The sequence below is a fragment of the Phaethon aethereus genome, assembly GCF_964289735.1.
Source record: "Phaethon aethereus genome assembly, chromosome: 18".
Lineage (NCBI taxonomy): Eukaryota > Metazoa > Chordata > Aves > Phaethontiformes > Phaethontidae > Phaethon > Phaethon aethereus.
This window is the reverse complement of record NC_138594.1, coordinates 781,230-798,847: the sequence shown is the minus strand read 5'-3', so window position 1 is coordinate 798,847 and position 17,618 is coordinate 781,230. Positions and strand designations below refer to the sequence as shown.

The following is a 17,618-nucleotide window of genomic DNA, read 5'->3' as shown; positions in this document are numbered from 1 at the left end:
CTTCTACAAAAATATATTCCTACACATGAATAAAGCAATTAACATGGACTCTGGGTGCTGCTCTCATCTCAGGGTACTTTTACAAAAGCTCTGGCCCCTATTCCTACGTAAATATGTAAAAAATTTCTTAAGCGAAACTTGTGGCAGGCTTTGAAAATGGAACAGATACTGAGTTATAACAATAGTGAAGCCACTATGAAATATTTTCCTAAGAAAACAATAAAATGTGACATAATCTGTCATGATCAGGACAGATCACCTGCTAAATGCAGAGCCAGGAAGGCAGTTCTCTTCAACGCTGTTATCCCATGGTTGCTCATCTCAAGGTTCCTTCCATCTTGTTTGCTGATGGAGAGAGGACAACTGCTTTGTTTTGGCCAGATCTTTGGGAAATTTCTAAGAAATTCCCATTTCTTGACATTTTCCAGTGATACATCCTCTGTTTCTTCAAGTGCAATACTAGATCCTTCATAACATAACAAATCCATTCCGAGCTATAGCAAAAAATGAAATACCAGATTTTACATTCACTGTTGTTCCAAAACTGAATCTTGCATGTCCTAGGACAAAATTCAGTGAAATTTCTAGTAGTGCTTCACTCTCTATGCTGATATAAATGGATGTGAATGTTTGCCCTTTATTCCTTAATGACAATTTCAAATCTATCTATTCAGAAGTCCTCATTTAACCAATTAACTTTCACAGGCTCGAATAGAGGAATTGGAGGAAGAAATTGAGGCTGAACGTGCAATCCGTGCAAAGACTGAAAAGCAGCGAGTTGACCTCTCGAGGGAGCTAGAGGAGATCAGCGAGCGCCTGGAGGAAGCCGGAGGGGCTACCGCGGCTCAGATTGAGATGAACAAGAAGCGTGAGGCAGAATTTCAGAAGATGCGTCGCGACCTCGAAGAGGCCACGCTGCAGCACGAAGCCACGGCTGCCGCCCTGCGGAAGAAGCATGCGGACAGCACAGCTGAGCTTGGGGAGCAGATCGACAACCTGCAGCGAGTGAAGCAGAAGCTGGAGAAGGAGAAGAGTGAGCTGAAGATGGAGATTGATGACTTGGCCGGTAACATGGAGTCTGTCTCCAAAGCCAAGGTTGCTGTACAGGAAGAAACATTTCTCATCAATACCATTGTTCTTCTAGAACGATTAGATGAGCTGAAGGATATGCTTTCTATCTCTTAACAGAGCAATCTAGAAAAGATGTGCCGAGCTCTGGAAGACCAGTTCAGTGAAGTCAGAACAAAAGATGATGAACATATGCGACTAATTAATGATCTGAACACGCAGAAAACACGTCTACAGGCTGAGAATGGTGTGTCCCTAGATGAAATGTAATAGTCCTGTGCCAAGTACTTAAATATGCTGTCTGAATGTCTGTGTATTTTGTGATATATTCACCACTGGTCTGAACAACACTCAGACTTGTAGAATTTCCTCCTGTTGGCAGGCATAGAAACTCCCCCAAGGAAACATAAAACCAAGCCAGAAGAAACACTGTCAATCAAAATGAATGTGTGAGTTTGTGGTCAGTTCATCTCCTTTCCTTTGATGCCAGCACATTTCTCTTTGATAGCTTTTTCCTACTGGTGGGAATGAAATTGCTACTCTCAATTTTACCACACTGTATCTTGTAATCACTTTCCATATGGCTAGCTCTTCTCATTCCTATGGTTTATGCCTCATACCCCTGTCTAAAATAATAAATGTTTTCTTGTTAGGTGAACTTACTCGGCAACTGGAGGAGAAGGAGTCCTTGATTTCTCAGTTGACTCGAGGCAAACATGCTTTCACTCAGCAGACTGAAGAGCTGAAAAGGCAACTAGAGGAAGAAAATAAGGTGACTTGTTTTAATTTGGACGAACAAATTGTAAAACAAATCAGTGAGCTAAAACAATGAATGAGATTTCTCCTCAGAGAAAGCTGGAGTCATGAGAACACTGAAACGTTTGAACTTTGCCTTGGAGTATAACACAGAGAAAAGACATTAGAAATGAAATAAGGAAGACAATTTAAGTCCTTCTCATCGTGCTTTCTGAAGTTCAAAAACATGAGAGAAGTGAATGAAAATAGCTCTGTGTGCATACCTTACTGCTACAGGAAATCCCTGAGGCAAAGAAAACAGCAGCAGCCAAAAAAAAGGAAATCGAGCAGGAGTGCAGGCGTACCCAGGGTTAGATATGACAAAACAGTTTAAAGTTTCTTCCACCTTCAGATAAACACCAAACTCTACCTGAAAAGCTTATGGGAAACTTCCTGAGAGATAATTCCCACCTTGTCTGTTGCTGGATTTCTTGTGTCTTTGGCTGAAGCACTTGGTGCAGATGTGTTTGAGAGGCAGTATCCCAGAGAAGATGGACAAGCGCCTGATCTTGTTTAACAAGTCTGAAACACAGAACCCCTCATGTTATTCACTTTGCTCCTTCTGTTACTCTAGCAAGTGTTGCACATGGGCAGTGATATGTGGAGTTTTTATCAAAATACAGTAAAAAAATCCAGTCACAAATCAATGTTTTGATGATTTATGTAATTTTAACTACCTAGGCCAAGAACGCCCTGGCCCACGCCTTGCAGTCTGCTCGCCATGACTGCGACTTGCTCCGGGAACAATACGAGGAGGAGCAGGAAGCCAAGGGGGAGCTGCAGCGTGCCCTGTCCAAGGCCAACAGCGAAGTGGCCCAATGGAGAACCAAATACGAGACGGACGCTATTCAGCGCACGGAGGAGCTGGAGGATGCCAAGTACGTAGAGCGATGGTCTGGAGCAAATAGAAGGATATTTAAGTATAAATGTGAGAAGGAAGTGGAGGAAACCAGAATATGCTTGTAGTGGGAATATGCAGAGCAGCATGTTTTGTAATGTGTTGGGATTGAAAAGGGGAGTGAGGAGAGGTTTAAACAAGGAGAAGGAGTAGAGGCTCGGGAGTGTCTACAGAAAGGAGAATTCCAGTACATTGACTATGGAGTTAATCAGAGTAGTTGAAAAATCACATTCTTTACACTGTCAGTATTGAAAGTGGGATTCTGTTTCCTCACCACATTGGTATAGTCAACCCCTTGGGTAAGTACTCTCCTAGCCTATGCACCACTCCAGCACGCTGTCATCCAGGGTTCCTATTGATGCTCTCTGGTCACACCATCACAGCTTTCTGTGTTGCTCTCTGTGCCCATTTCTCCCATGCCAAACTCCATTCCTGTCCTTTTTCTGAGAACACCAGAATATTCCTTCTCTCAGCACTGATTGTCTCATCCTACAGAAAGAAGCTTGCTCAGCGCCTGCAGGAGTCAGAGGAGCAGATTGAGGCTGTCAACTCAAAATGTGCTTCACTGGAGAAGACAAAGCAGAGGCTGCAGGGGGAAGTGGATGACCTCATGATTGATCTGGAGAGGTCAAACGCAGCCTGCGCAGCATTTGATAAAAAGCAGAGGAATTTTGACAAGGTTCATTCAAAGAGCCTGACAGATTTGAACATCGTTAGACGTTTGATAAGCCAGGCCAAACTCTGAAATTATGAGAGTTCTGCACTCACAGTAAGATAAATTACATTTTATCCAAAGCAAAGCTATGGTAAGGAGCACGTATCGGAACATACAGTAACAATAATGTCACAGTGTGAGTAACCCCAGATGACCACAGAAAACAATAAAGTAGCTTTTTGATAGTTTTAAAAAGCATGAAGTCTTCGCAAGGGAGATCTATGTCTAGTCTTTGATCAAGCAGACTGAGCAAGTATTCACACACAAGCTAACAAGCCCTGGCTTCCATCTGGTGCTAGCCTGCCAGCCTTGTATTTGGGTTAGGCAGAGCCTCAGACTCCTTCACACAGTTTCAGCCTTCACTGCTTTCAATAACATTTAAAAGAATTAACACTGACCAAGTGATGTTGCACAGCCCTGTGCCTTGGCCCAGCCTTGTGTGAGTGAATTAGGTGAATGTGCTAAAAAAGATGTCCCGCAGGGCTGTGGTATCAAAACTCAGGAGACAATCGGTAGAACATGACCTTTCTCAGTGGGCTGAGTGCAAGACCACTGGCTCCTGCAATAATAAAAAGGCTCACATAGCCTCATTCAGACTAACCACATTGTGTCCAGGCTGATGTCAAACCAAACTCCTGCCTGAGAGCTTGAGGTATGCACTAGTGCTGGCTGAAGAGGATCATTTAAGTAGCTTCCACTGAAACAGCCAGAGTATGTATCACAGTGAGTTGATTGTCACAGGCAGAGAATAGTCCAATGCAAAAGACTGTAAGACAGGCCATGCCTTTTGGGTTCTTGTTCTGTCAACATGCAGAGACAGGAGTGTTGCAGAATGGGTCATTCTGATGCTCCTGTCACTCCAGGTCCTGGTTGAATGGAAGCAGAAGTACCAGGAGAGTCAGGCTGAGCTGGAGGGTGCCCAGAAGGAGTCTCGCTCTCTTAGCACTGAGATCTTCCGGATGAAGAATGCCTATGAAGAAATGCTTGACCAGGCTGAGACTGTCAGACGGGAGAACAAGAACCTCCAGCGTAAGTTCAGATCTCTATCAGCTGAGATACACCATGAGTCCTAAGAGGCTTCCATGTTTCTGGGCTACCAGAGCTCTACCTCTTCCCAGGGTTTTGTTCTTTATTATTTTCCCACAAAGCTCAGGTTAGGTGACTTTCTTTCCTGTTCAGCTGATCATAAAGTCACCCGTAAGCACATGTCTACAGCTCATTACAGCATCCTACTTCCTCGTGGTATTCCCCCTCCTTCACACCGTCATAATTCCATTCAGGGACAGGGACCAAACTAACTGAATGGACAGAAATGACAATGAAACTAGATACTAATTCTTTTTCAGATTATTTCAGTCACTGCCATTAGAAAAAATCTGGAGGGCTGTTGTCTATCTCCTGATTATTGGAGGACCACGCAGGTGTAGCACAATGGATTATCATTTAATAAGCACACCAACTGAATAAAGGAAACACAACTCAGTTCCTTTTTGTGACTTGAGTGATCCCTGGGGAGTATATGAGGATAAAGAGAGCAATCAAACAGGACTGTCTCTGCAGATGTAATTTCACTATCCAGAGGAAGTTGACGTTAGTCTCTGAGCTCACTCCAGTTGGTCCCTCTCATTTGCAAATTGCACACTGAACTGGAAATAGCAGGTAATCAAAAATAACAATTGCACACAAGACAAGACCTATTTCTCCTCACTGCTACATCACAATTAAATCATTATCTCTTCTGTCACCCCCATTGACAAACAACAATTGCAGGTGCCATTGACAACATTATCTGAGATGAGTTGACTGTGCATTTTCTGTGTTGCAGAGGAAATTTCTGATCTGACTGAACAGATTGCTGAATCTGGAAAAGCTAATCATGGACTGGAGAAAGCAAAGAAGCAAATTGAGCAAGAAAAGTGCGACCTTCAAGCAGCATTAGAAGAAGCAGAGGCAAGTGTACTCAGTAAGGGGGTTTGTTTTTAGAGAGATGATGAATAGAGAAAATTCAGAGACATGTCAGTAAGACATTCAAAGAGGAGTCAGTTCATATAACATGAGTTCTGATGAACATGGAGAAGTTGCTGGGGATCAGCTGAATCTTGGAGGTGCCACTGGTACACTGACATGCTTTGCTGACACAGGTTGCATACCAGGTCCCACAATTCCATGATTTCTCAGTCTTCCTTACTGTCTTTGGCTATTCCTCAGCTCTTCATAACTTTAGATCTTACTTTTTTCCCAATCCATGATAGATTGCAGCTCCTTCAGTTCCCTCTTGTCTGGGTTCTACCTTTTGTTCTCTACCTATCCTGACTGTTTCTTGGAAAAGTTTTATTACTTCTGTATGACTGTATCTGATTCTCCACAAAATGTCTTTGGAAGCATTTCATGGAGCTGCTCATGGTAAACCTAGGGCAGAGCTCAAACACAGAGCTGGAGAATTAACTTTGGTTGGAAAGGATCTCTGGACATCTTTAGTCCAACCTCCTGCTCAAAGCAGGGCTAATTTCAAAGTTATGTTAGGCTGCTTAAAGCCTTGTTTAATCAGTCTTTATAATTTCCAAGGATGGAGATTTCACAGTATTGTTGGCCAACCTTTTCCAGTGTGGCATCATTCTCATGAGAAAACATTTTTATCCTTATATGCTTTTCTCAACTTTTGACTGTTGTCTTTTGTCTTTTTGCTGTCCGCCACCAAGAAGAAAAGCCTCACCTTAGTTTCTCTGTAATTCCGCTTAGGTAGAAAAAGAAGTAAAAAAACAACTGACACACCTCTAATCTTTAGATCTCACTAGATTGGTGGGCAGTATGAGCAAGAGTTATAGTGGCCATGCAAATCCATCTGCTCTAATTTATGCATCTAAATATCATCAGTCTAATTCTGAATTAGTCACCATAGGCTCATTCTAGAATCAAAAAGGAGAAACAGGCATCTCTGGAGGGTCTGTTCCTAAAAGGGATGCCACAGCTACATCAACTGTTTCATTCTCTGGATGCACTTATTTCTGTCCACCAGTTGTAAAGACTGAGACTCGAGCTTTTCACTCCTAGAAATCTGAAATATCTCTTTTCTGAGATTTCGGATTGGAGTATCAGAGGGAAAAGGCTGTATGAAAGGGAAACATGCCCACACAGTCACTGGGGTGGAACTAAGTGCAGGGCCCCTAAGCAGAATTCAGCATGGAGATGCAAGAGAAGGGAAATTTCTTCTGAGCATGAGGCTTGGCTGTCCTATTTTATGTTTTCACATGTTTTATTATCTCTGCAATGTCAACATAGCCCTCAGTGCCCAATACCTTGTGGTATTGGAAGCATTTTTCTAAGGAGTCTTGTTCCTAAATTATTAATATCCAGTTGAGGTATAATGACTCTTGTGTATGGGAATAGCAGTCAGCTTTTTCAGTGCTAGGCCTTTTCTAAAGGTCCACAGTTTAGGCAAGTTTATCTGTGTTACTGGCTGCAAACTGTCAAAATTCTGCATGGGTATTTCCCAGTAATGGACACTACAGAGACAAATCATATTATTTCAACCCTGCTAGGGCTCTTTAGAACATGAAGAGGGAAAAATCTTACGTGTTCAGCTGGAGCTGAACCAGGTGAAGTCAGATGTTGATAGGAGGAGTGCGGAGAAAGATGAGGAAATTCAACAGCTGAAGAGGAATCACCAGAGGATATTAGAGTCTATGCAGACCACGCTGGATGCTGAGATCAGAAGCAGAAATGATGCTTTGAGGCTGAAAAAGAAGATGGAGGGAGATCTGAATGACATGGAAATACAGCTGAGCCATGCCAACTGTCAGGTAGCAGAGACACAGAAGCACCTCAAATCTCTGCAAGGGCAACTCAAGGTAGGAACCATAAGGGCTACTGTCCTACAAGTCTTTGCTATTCACTCTGCTTGCCTCTGAGCCTCATGGCACTTTCACCTTCAAAGGATTCCCAGCTCCATTTAGATGACGCTTTGAGAGAGAATGATGACCTGAAGGAGCAGCTTGCTATGGTAGAGCGTAGGAACAACCTGATGACAACAGAAATGGAGGAGATGCGAGCTGCTATGGAGCAGACAGAGCGAGCACGGAAAGTTTCTGAGCAGGAGCTGACAGATGCCAGTGAGCGAGTGCAGCTTCTCCACTCACAGGTATTTGGTATCTCCTTTACAACAGCCATGTGGGAGTGGCATGAAACAAGGTGGGAATGACCTGTCTTTGGACTGTCCCAACAGAACACAAGCCTCCTCAACACCAAGAAGAGACTGGAAGTGGACATTACTCATTTACAGAATGAAGTTGAAGACAGCATTCAGGAAGCCAGAAATGCAGAGGAAAAAGCAAAGAAAGCAATCACAGATGTGAGTCCTCTTGCTTGCCTCTCTTCCATTTTATACTACTGCTGTCACTTTTACACTTTAGAAAGGCAGCAATCAGGTGGAGGAGAACCAATTCTTCAACACAGGAACAGAAAATATTGGTGACACACAATCCCTCCCACATGGGCCTCACACACCCTCTGCCCTACTGCTTGCCGTGGAAGACCCCTTCAGTCTAGGTCCTCTACTCATGTTCTGCCAGCAGTCTGTGTTGAAGAGGCATCCTGTCTCCCCCTCCCCATACCCACATTCACTTTTGTTTCCAGGATAAATGTAATAGACAGGATAGAACAGATGGTGGCAAAGCTGTAATAGGAAAAGTCGAGTCTGAATGAAGTCCTGTTTAGACACAGCACAGAAATTAAGACTAAAATACATGCTTCTGTACAAATGCTAGGTATGTAAGAAATAAAAAGAGAGAATAGAAATGTTTTGTTTAAACAAGGCTACAGTTCCACAGCATCAGAAAAAACAGATCTTGGGTCTGTCTAGGGAAGGTATACAAAAATGAAACAGAAAATGGTTAAACTATTGCATCAAGTCACGGTGCACCGGGCCTGCAGTGCTTTGTCCAGCTCTGGTTGCCTGCCGGCAGCTGTGCTGCCTGTTCCCCTCTGCCCGCCCTGCCCCGTCACGTTGGTGACAGCTATCTATCCCGGCTTCCCAAGATCTCAGCAGGCACAAGCTTTTCATTGTGGTTCGAGATACTCGGGGTCATTTCGTTGACAAAAACCACTTAGGAGTCTGACTTTTCAGCAAATTTAGGCACCAAATGGCCAGATATTCAAAAATCATTTGGGAGCCCAGAGATGCAGAGTAGCTATCTGGTGATACTTCAAGATGCCCCTAATTTCCACTGACTCTTAAAAAATGAAAGTTCGGTACTGAGTCATTTGCATGCCTTATTTTTTTTCATGCCCTGCCCATTCTCCAAGGCAGAGTAGTTTTAGAAATACAGACACTGATAAATGGTGATCCTCTTTATATGAGTATCATATATAGTATATCATATTAGCACAGCCATGGGCACTGACTGAGAATGTGGAGAGCCATACACCACCGTGAAGCTGGGCATTGCTCCCAGGGAGAGTACAGAACTACCAGGGACAGGCAGGCATATTCGTAACATAACTGTGCACTACTACCAGGCAGCCATGATGGCAGAAGAGCTGAAGAAGGAGCAGGACACCAGTGCCCACCTGGAGAGGATGAAGAGGAATCTGGAACAGACAGTGAAGGACCTGCAGCTCCGTCTGGATGAAGCTGAGCAGCTGGCACTGAAGGGTGGAAAGAAGCAACTCCAGAAACTACAGGCGAGGGTATGGTGAAGACTAGGGTAGGCTAAGGTCAAGTTCCTGAGTGGGCCCTTTGTTGCTGGAACCCCTTGGGAAGGTTACAGCAGGGACAACCCTTGGTATCTCCAGCATGTTTGATGAGCATTACACTGAGTAGTAAAATGCTGCACTGTGGGTAAGGAACTTGAGAATGACCTCATAAAAACTGGGTGGGCAAAAATGGTGGCAGATGAACACTGGAGTAGATATATATGGTTACTTAGCTAGCAAAAAGTAATTTAAAACATACTTGGAGATGAACTTGGAACTGGCAATTACAGCTCAGCCAGGAGATCTCAGTCTCATCCATGACAAGCCTCAGAAACTGTTCAATGTGCAGTAGAAGCAAAAACCCAAAAGAGAAAAAATTCTGGGCCTCATTAGGGCACTGAGAACAAGACAGAAAGTGGCATCGCTTGCCACTCTATTAAATGTACCATGTGCAGTTCTGGTCTCTGCAACTCAAGAAGGACCTGACAGTTAGATAAGTGTCCAGGGAATGGCAGCTGAGTGGCTGGAGCCTTATGAGGAGACACAAACAAGGCTAGGACTCTTCCATTCGGAGAGAAGATGGCTGAGGGGGATGTGATCAGAGTTTTCAGAATCATGACAACAGTGACCAAGAGGTATTCTGAATGGTTATTTATCAAAATGTACAATATGAGAAATAAAGGCACATGATGCAGATCAGGACATCTTCACCTGGAGATCAGTTTAAAAGAAATAATGAAGCACTTTACAGAGTGGGCAGTGAAATTCTGGAATCTACTGCCATGGGAGGCTGTAGAGGCAGCTGGTAGAAGGTTCAAAAAGGGATTAGAAATCAACAGGTTTATAGATATATTTAAGGGGCCAGGCACAGATATGCCACCTTACACCTCTAATCTACTGACTGTGGAAGCTGGACAAGTGTGAGGGAAGCAGGCGGCAGCCAGGTTTCCATGCTGTCCCTAAATAGTATATGCTGCTGCCACTCCCACAGGCAGAGCATTGGGCTAGACAAGACCATTTGGCTGACCCACTTATTGCACTCTTCAACTGTTCCTGTTCCAAAATACAGCACAACTGACTGGGAATTAGGTGCTCTTGGCTTTGAAAGGAAATATCCACGCAGAAATAAAAACACTGGTGTCCATGTTTGACTTACATGGAAGTAAGAAGAAGCATGGAGCTATGGGAGGTTGTTAAGGACTATTCATAAGGATGAGCTGGACTCGAAGATTACAAATGAAACAGATTTTCCCCATTCACCTGGTGAACATTGACAGAACCCTCCCTTCCCTGTTTCAATTTCCTCTTCCCAGCCAGATTTAAGCCTAATTTTGTTATAAATGCCCTAGGTATGCATAGCTAAGTTCCTTCTATACATAACTATGGATTCACAGACTATGTCGTTACTAATAGAGCATGGTGAGCAATTTTTAGCTAGTCTAGCCCCAAGAAGCAGCTGCAGGAAGCCGCCCTGTGCTGCCACTTTCTTTGCAGTCTTAGCCTGCAGAACCCTGGTTCTCAGGATCCTATGACAGGATCAGTGGCCATTCTTGGCAGCATGCTCTCTTCACCGTAATACTGTGTTTCAGATTAATGAGTTAGAAAATGAGCTTGATGCTGAGCAGAAACGAGGAATAGAGTCACTGAAAGGTGCTCGCAAGTATGAACGAAGGCTGAAGGAGCTCACTTACCAGGTATTTCAAATGGTCTGCCTTATTACGTGCATCACCTCGGTCCATCTTCCGAGTCTGACTTGATTTTCATTTCCCACAGTCTGAAGAGGATAAGAAAAATATTCTCCGGCTCCAGGACCTGGTGGACAAGCTGCAGTTAAAAGTGAAAGCGTACAAGAAACAGGCTGAGGAAGCTGTGAGTGCAGGACCCTTTTAAAAACTTTGTGGGCCCTGGGTGGAGATTTCCAAAAGGTCTGGGCTCCCAAGTCAATTAAAATAATTGAATATTCAGTTTGATAGGGTAGCCATAGCCACTGCCTTTGAATATTCCTCACCTCGTGAAGACTTATGGCTCACAACAGAGAAGGCACAGCTGTAATTACCCCAGAGTTGTTGCACATTTGGAGCCACACTAGACAATTTTCCCAGCTGGAACTAAGCAGGACTAATTATTCTGTCCCCAACTGAGCGCTCATGTTGTTGACAGTACTAGATAGAAATGCATGGAGTACTGGCACTGCAGGGATGTAGCTGTGAGGCTAACTAGGTAGGTGATGTTACTGTGGCGCAGCCATAGGGTGTTCAGTTAATGGTAATAAGGCAATGTCAGTTTGAGTCCACGTCAGCGATGGTACTTCATGCCTTTCAGGAAGAACAGGCAAACACTAATCTCTCACGATGCCGCAAGACTCAGCACGAGCTGGAAGAGGCTGAAGAACGAGCTGATATTGCCGAATGTCAGGTTAACAAGTTGCGAGCCAAAAGTCGTGATATTGGAGGACAGGTGAGTTGGAGGGCTGCAGAGAAGGTCAGTTCTGACACTGCAAGTAAGTGTCACAAAGATCTGTGTCCAAACACCTGGCAGACACAGCTATGTTCTTCTCACTCTTGCATTGGAGTATGCTTATAAATGAAAGCCAGAAATTGGCGCTTAGTCAAAACCAGGGTGTTTTGAAAGTCCTTTTGGTGCCTCCCAAGAGACAGACCAGATATGATTGACTCTAAGAATCCAGGTCTTTCAGCAGAATTGGGAGATACTCATTCTTTGCTAGGAATATGGCAGAACATTTGCAATAGCCACAGACCTAAAGCAACCGTGCAGATAATTCAATTGCTCCAATAACCTCTACATTATCCTCCCTTTTTTGTATTTAGAAATCAGAGGAATGAGGTTCCTGACCAGAGCTGTGGCAAGTTTCCTTACAATATAGACTTCTGTGCATCCAACAGAGGTATTCATTACTTGCTTCAAGTAAATAGATGTGCATGTAACTGATTTTTGACCTGGTGATATTTAGCTAACCCTAAGTAGAAGCTGTGAGAAATAAAAATAAATCTGGGTGACACTCTGTAAGGACTACCAGTTTGTTGAGATTGACAGTGTCGCAGGTACGGCAGCGGTTCCCAAAGTCCAGTATACGTCCTATGCAGGGAAAAGGGTTCCCAGAGCAATGGGAACACGCTCCTCAGTTGTTCTCCACTGTTGCAACTTTCATGCTTGAGAGAAGCTAACAGTTAAACAGGAAAAATACAGAAAAGACCTCTCCTTAAGGCTGTAACAGTACCTGTGGCTTGAACCGCTCCGTTCTTCTGCCTTTGCAGTCCCTGGCACAGCTTTGTGGGGACACGGAGAGCACCTTCTCCAGACAGTCAGTATGAGCGGGGGTCTGCCATGCGCGGAAGGAACGGGTGGGGATCAGCACCCTGCACTGCGTGTGCACGTGTGCGTGCGGTGGGGATCTGCTGTCTTTGCGAAACGTTGGGAAAAGGAGCGCATCGGCTCCGCGCAGGGCGGGGAAACTACCGCATGCAGCGGGGCAGGAGGGACAGGGCGGATCGGCTTCGCGCCGTGTGTGCGGGGCGTGGATCTGCCCATGCGCGGGGGGCTCTGTTCCATGCAGGGAGCGGGGGAGCCTGCTGAACCCCGCAGGCGGTGGCGCACGATCGCCCGCCCCCTCTGCCCATCGCCGCCGCGGGCAGACCCCGCCCAGCGGGGCCGCGGGGGGGCGGCGGGAGCGATGCTCGCTGGAGCCGTGCCCGGGCGCGGCGGCAGGGGGCGCTGCCGCGCCGCGGCGGAGACGGCGGTGGGCGGGGCCCGCCCTTCCCCAAGCGCCGCCGGGTCCGCGGCGCGGGGGGGCGGCCAGGCCCGAAGTGCCGGCCCGGCCCCCGCTGAACGCCGGGCTGGGCCTCGGTGCTGAGGGCCGCCCGACCCGGGCGGGCAGCGTCCTCCCCGCGCGGGGCCAGGGACGAGCCCTCCGCCTGTCCCGGGAGCCCGCCGGGGAGGCTCTGCCCTGGCGCGCGCTCTGCCAGCGGCGCGCTTCTCGCCTCTAAGGCGCCGGGCCCGGGCTCTCGCCGCCCAGTGCCGTCCCGGGCCCCCGTGTTTCGGAGCCCGCCCTGGTGAGCAGCGTCTGCGCGGGCGAAGGGCGGGGATGCTCTGTCTGCGTTGCCCAGCACCGGTGTTTGCTGGGCGGCTCGTCATTGCCTAAGTGGAAAAAGGGGCCGTTTCCGAAAAGTGAAAATTTGTGGAGCACATTAACAACTTCAGATTTGTAATTTTAAAGCGTGTACATGTTCACTCTCTGTAGGAGAGAGACTCTGCTGGGTGGTCGTGCTCAGACAGGCAGCCGTGTCCAAGTAACAGCCGATGGCTCTGGCCATTTTCCTCAGTCTCGGTTTTGTCTTCAGGCACAAGTGCCATGACCGCGCATCAGCTGGTCACCCCTGTCAAGGCTGCTGCCTCCTCACGTTTATGTTCGGTGCTCAGTGGCCTGCTGTTCATGTCCCCTCCATGCTCCTTCCTTCCATGACATTCCTTTCTCCTCTGTATATTCATCTGTGTCAATTATTCTTGTACATTGTGTTCCTTTTGGGTTTCCGTCATCCTTCTCCTGTGTTTTTTACCCTGTCATCCCTTCTGGCTGTAACCCATGTGCCTCCTGACTGGTCATCCTCCCATTCGTGTTCAGGGCCCTTTGTGCCAGTCATAGCTCTCTGACATTTTGTCTGCTGATGCCCCATCCGACGGTGATTTGCCATCACTGCCTGTCAAGCTGACAAAAATCATCCTACTGTTTCTTTTCCGCTGCTCCATGGCTACCTGCTGTCATTGGCTCTCGCTTGCATGTTCTCCAACATGGCATTTTCTTTCAAAAAGGAAGTTTTCTGTCATCAGAGATGGATATGAACAGCTCAGTCACAAACACAGCAGTCTGTGACTTGAACTGTCATCGTGTCCAACCTCCCCAAACAGGCAGGTCCTGCCCACACTCTCACATGACGTGATGCAGTTTTCATTGCAGAGCTGTGCGCATTAGGACCACGTCTGCCCCAGCCAACAATCAGTGCTGTGATAAGCACAATGCTAGCAGACAAATCAGTAGATTAGCAGGGTTTATCCTTTTGTTAAGTACAAACCTGTTCTCAATACTCTTATTTGTACACAAAGGAAGAAAAAAGGAAAGAATGAGACACAGCTCCTGCACGGGAGTTCTGCAGGAGTGGTTTTAGAGGCTTTTTTTTTAATGTGATGATGGCTGCAAACATATTTATAAAATTGAAATAAAGGCCTTTGTCTGAAATTTTCTTTGCAATCCCAGAAGCTTCTAGATGTGCTTTGTAGTTGTAATGAGATCTATAGAGCCCTCTGAGTGCTTTGCTTGTCCCAGTATGCCAGGAAGGGAGAGGTAATGGAATGACCACATACATATGCATTACCCATGAGCAAGCACTGCCTTTTTCTTGGCATGCTGGCCAGCAGTAGGAAGGATCATTTTGTGTGATCACTTGTCTCTCCACAGGACTATTTCAGTAAAGCAGCCTGTTAGGTGTTTAGGCCATACATTAGCACCACTGGCTTCATTTTGTGGCCACAGAACGTGTCACCTTGCTCACTCAAGACAGCTCTGGGAGAGAGGCAGAAGACACAGGGTAAAGGTTAAAGTCGCAGTCCAAATCTATGCTATTTGCCACCTCCATGCAGGGGCATGGTGTCCTGTCCAAGCTGATGGTTTGAACAATGCTCAGGCCAAAGGCTTGAATTGCTCTTAGGCAGATAAGAAAAAAACAGGCCAGACCTTTAACTTAGCTATAAATGTGAAAATGTCAGCAAACATCCATGTCATCTGCTCTTCAAAAATTGCTCACTGTTCAGCTAAGTATCTCCATGCAGAGAGAGACTGAGAAGACAGGAGAGAGGCATTGAGCCTCCAGAGACTGGCAAGAACTTGAATGTAGGTCTGTGCCAAGCAGTTCCAGTGGGCAACTCTAGACTATTCACAGCTCAGAGATTTTTGTATTTCTGTATTTCTCTGCTTAGTTCTTGCCACTAAATTTATAAGATATGCAGGTGCGTATCAGCATTCTGAAGAGTAGCAAATGGTTTCTGGAAAATAGGAGAGGGACTGAGGGGACGAAAGGAAAATTTCTGACACCCCCCCCCAAAAAAAAAAAGCGCCCAGAAAGCTGAAAGGAAATTGAAATAGGATAACTGCTATGTTTTCCAAATAAACTTTCTTTATTTCGTTAAGAACAATAAATGTACTATTTTTCATTTAGTTGAACCAGAGGTAGCATGAAATATACATAGGATTCGTATATTCCTACTTAGGAAATAAAAAAGGACAGGCTCTTTATTTCAGAATAGTAACAAATACACTTATTAAGAGAGTTGGAGCTGTGTCATACCTCAATGTATACTAAGAATAACTCTTACTAGTTTGCCTATCCATGAAGTCAGAAGAAGGATTAAAACGCTGATTTAAAAACACACCATACACACACAAAGCTCATCCCTTCTAGGCATGGTGCCGGCTCCTCCTTTGAGGTCCTGGGGGAACAGGTGGAAGAGGCATTCATTCCAGTGGCCTGCAAGATTCTCCTTCAAGCCTGCAGGGCATTTTGCTAGGAAAAGAGTAAATTGTGCTGAGAGCTACAGCCCCTTTGCTTATGTCTGACCAACATCAGACCTTGTACAACTCTAAAATCTTTTTACAGAAAACTGAGATTTCTTAGGTATGAAACTGGGCTCCTATGTACCACCATTGCTCCTTAAGTTGTATTAGCAGACAGACTAAGCACAACTGGACTCAGGGTTTGACCCTTTTTAATCATGTGATAAATTTGGTCTAATTCATCTTACACATTTGTTCTAATTCTATGAAATAATATATCCTCTTTATATTTGCAACCTGGGATAAAACAGCTCCATGCATCAGTGCAGACTGGGGATTGACTGCTAGTGTGCAGCCCTGCAGAAAAGGCCTTGGTATTCTGGCGGAAAACAAGCTGGACCTGTGTCAACAGTGCTCCCTTGCAGTAATAATGCCAATCGGTCATGGGATTGCATTAGTAAGTAGCCAGTAAGTAGCCAGCAGGTGGAGGGATGTGATTATTCCCCTCTGCCTGACACTGGTGAGGCTGCATCTGCAATACCGTGTTCAGTTCCCCCATTATATGGGAGATGTTGTCATACTGGAGAGGATCCGACACAAAAGCCCCTAATATCAATCAACCGGAGCACATGCCATATTGAGGAGATGCAAAGGGAATTAGGTTCAATTAGCCTGGAGAAGAGAAGGCTAGCGGGATATCTAATTGCAGACTAACACTGCTGAAAAGGGGGTTGTGAATTAAGATGCATCCAAGCTTTTCCTGCAAGTGCATGGTGAAAGGACAAGAGGCAATGATCTCACGTTGCAAACCAGGGAAATTCTTTTTCAACAAAAGGAACACGTTATTTACCATGAGAGCGGTGCAGCCCTGGGACAGGCTGCCTAGAGAGGTTGTGGAATCTCCATCCTCGGGGATTTCCAGGATACATGTGGACAAGGCCCTGAGCTTCCTCTAGCTTTGAAGTTAGCCCTGCTTTGAGTAGGGGATTTGACTAAAGATATCTGATATGCCTTGCAATTGACATTTTTCACTGATTCAGCTGAAGTCACTAATCCAGCAGGAAGAAAGTTGCATTCTGCTTGTTGAAGACTGATCAATTCACTGAAAAGGCTGAGGAAAACAGAACTGGTACCAGCCACGGGAAGGTCAGGACCATGCAGCTAGCAGGAAGGGTGGTGGTTGGGAAAGGATAGCATGGGAACGAGGCACCATTGAAGTGAGTCATCAAATCAGCCTGTGAGTCCCCAAAGTGGTGATTCCAGGGATAAAGTGCCAACATCTTTTTCCTGATATTTTTACAGCATAGATTTGTAATCTCTGTCCTTGGAGATATTTGAAAGCTGTCTGGACATGATCATGGGTAACCTGTTCTAGGTGGCCCTGCTTGTGCAAGGGGTTTGTACCAGATCACCTTCAGGGTTCACTTCCAACCTGAACCACTCTGTGATTCTGTGATTCTGGTTTTGTCTCTTGATTTTAATCTGTTTGTTTCTGTCCAACTCCAGCCACCCAGCTTCACTCACACTTAGAGGAGCATGTTTCCTTGCGTCTATGAGCACCTTTGAGCCTTGCTTATCACCTAATATCCCAGAGAAATTTTAAAATCTGAGAATAAAATTTCTAAATAATATCATAATCCAACTGAAAAATCGTATTTATTGTGTGCATGTTTTCTGGGTATGGTCAACGTATCTGAAATTGTCTTATGATTACATTATTAGGTTATGTCACCATTTGTTTTAAACTTTCTTGATCATCTTAATCTGCATCCCCAGAGACTGTTACCTCTGTGGGGCAGTGAAGAACATGAGAACCCTGTAACCTTTTCTTTCCACAAGGTTGGACAAGGTGCCACAAAGCAGAACCTTCCTCACTAGCCAGAGAAGCT

The 17,618-nt window shown here is 45.5% G+C and overlaps 1 protein-coding gene across 1 annotated transcript in view; it reads left to right on the top strand.

Annotated features, from left to right (window-relative positions):
• The window catches only part of LOC309411587 (myosin heavy chain, skeletal muscle, adult-like), a gene marked incomplete at both ends in the record, with an annotated part of 35,802 nt that extends 23,303 nt beyond the window's left edge, over positions 1 to 12,499 (top strand). The window contains 15 exons of the mRNA XM_082008259.1: positions 706 to 1,095; positions 1,189 to 1,315; positions 1,722 to 1,840; positions 2,545 to 2,741; positions 3,257 to 3,440; positions 4,340 to 4,505; positions 5,302 to 5,426; positions 7,016 to 7,324; positions 7,411 to 7,614; positions 7,699 to 7,824; positions 8,991 to 9,161; positions 10,757 to 10,861; positions 10,941 to 11,036; positions 11,490 to 11,738; positions 12,443 to 12,499. Coding sequence (XP_081864385.1) covers positions 706 to 1,095; positions 1,189 to 1,315; positions 1,722 to 1,840; positions 2,545 to 2,741; positions 3,257 to 3,440; positions 4,340 to 4,505; positions 5,302 to 5,426; positions 7,016 to 7,324; positions 7,411 to 7,614; positions 7,699 to 7,824; positions 8,991 to 9,161; positions 10,757 to 10,861; positions 10,941 to 11,036; positions 11,490 to 11,738; positions 12,443 to 12,499 — 2,625 coding nt within the window. The remainder of the gene's footprint in view (positions 1 to 705; positions 1,096 to 1,188; positions 1,316 to 1,721; positions 1,841 to 2,544; positions 2,742 to 3,256; positions 3,441 to 4,339; positions 4,506 to 5,301; positions 5,427 to 7,015; positions 7,325 to 7,410; positions 7,615 to 7,698; positions 7,825 to 8,990; positions 9,162 to 10,756; positions 10,862 to 10,940; positions 11,037 to 11,489; positions 11,739 to 12,442) is intronic.
• Positions 12,500 to 17,618: the final 5,119 nt, after the last annotated feature.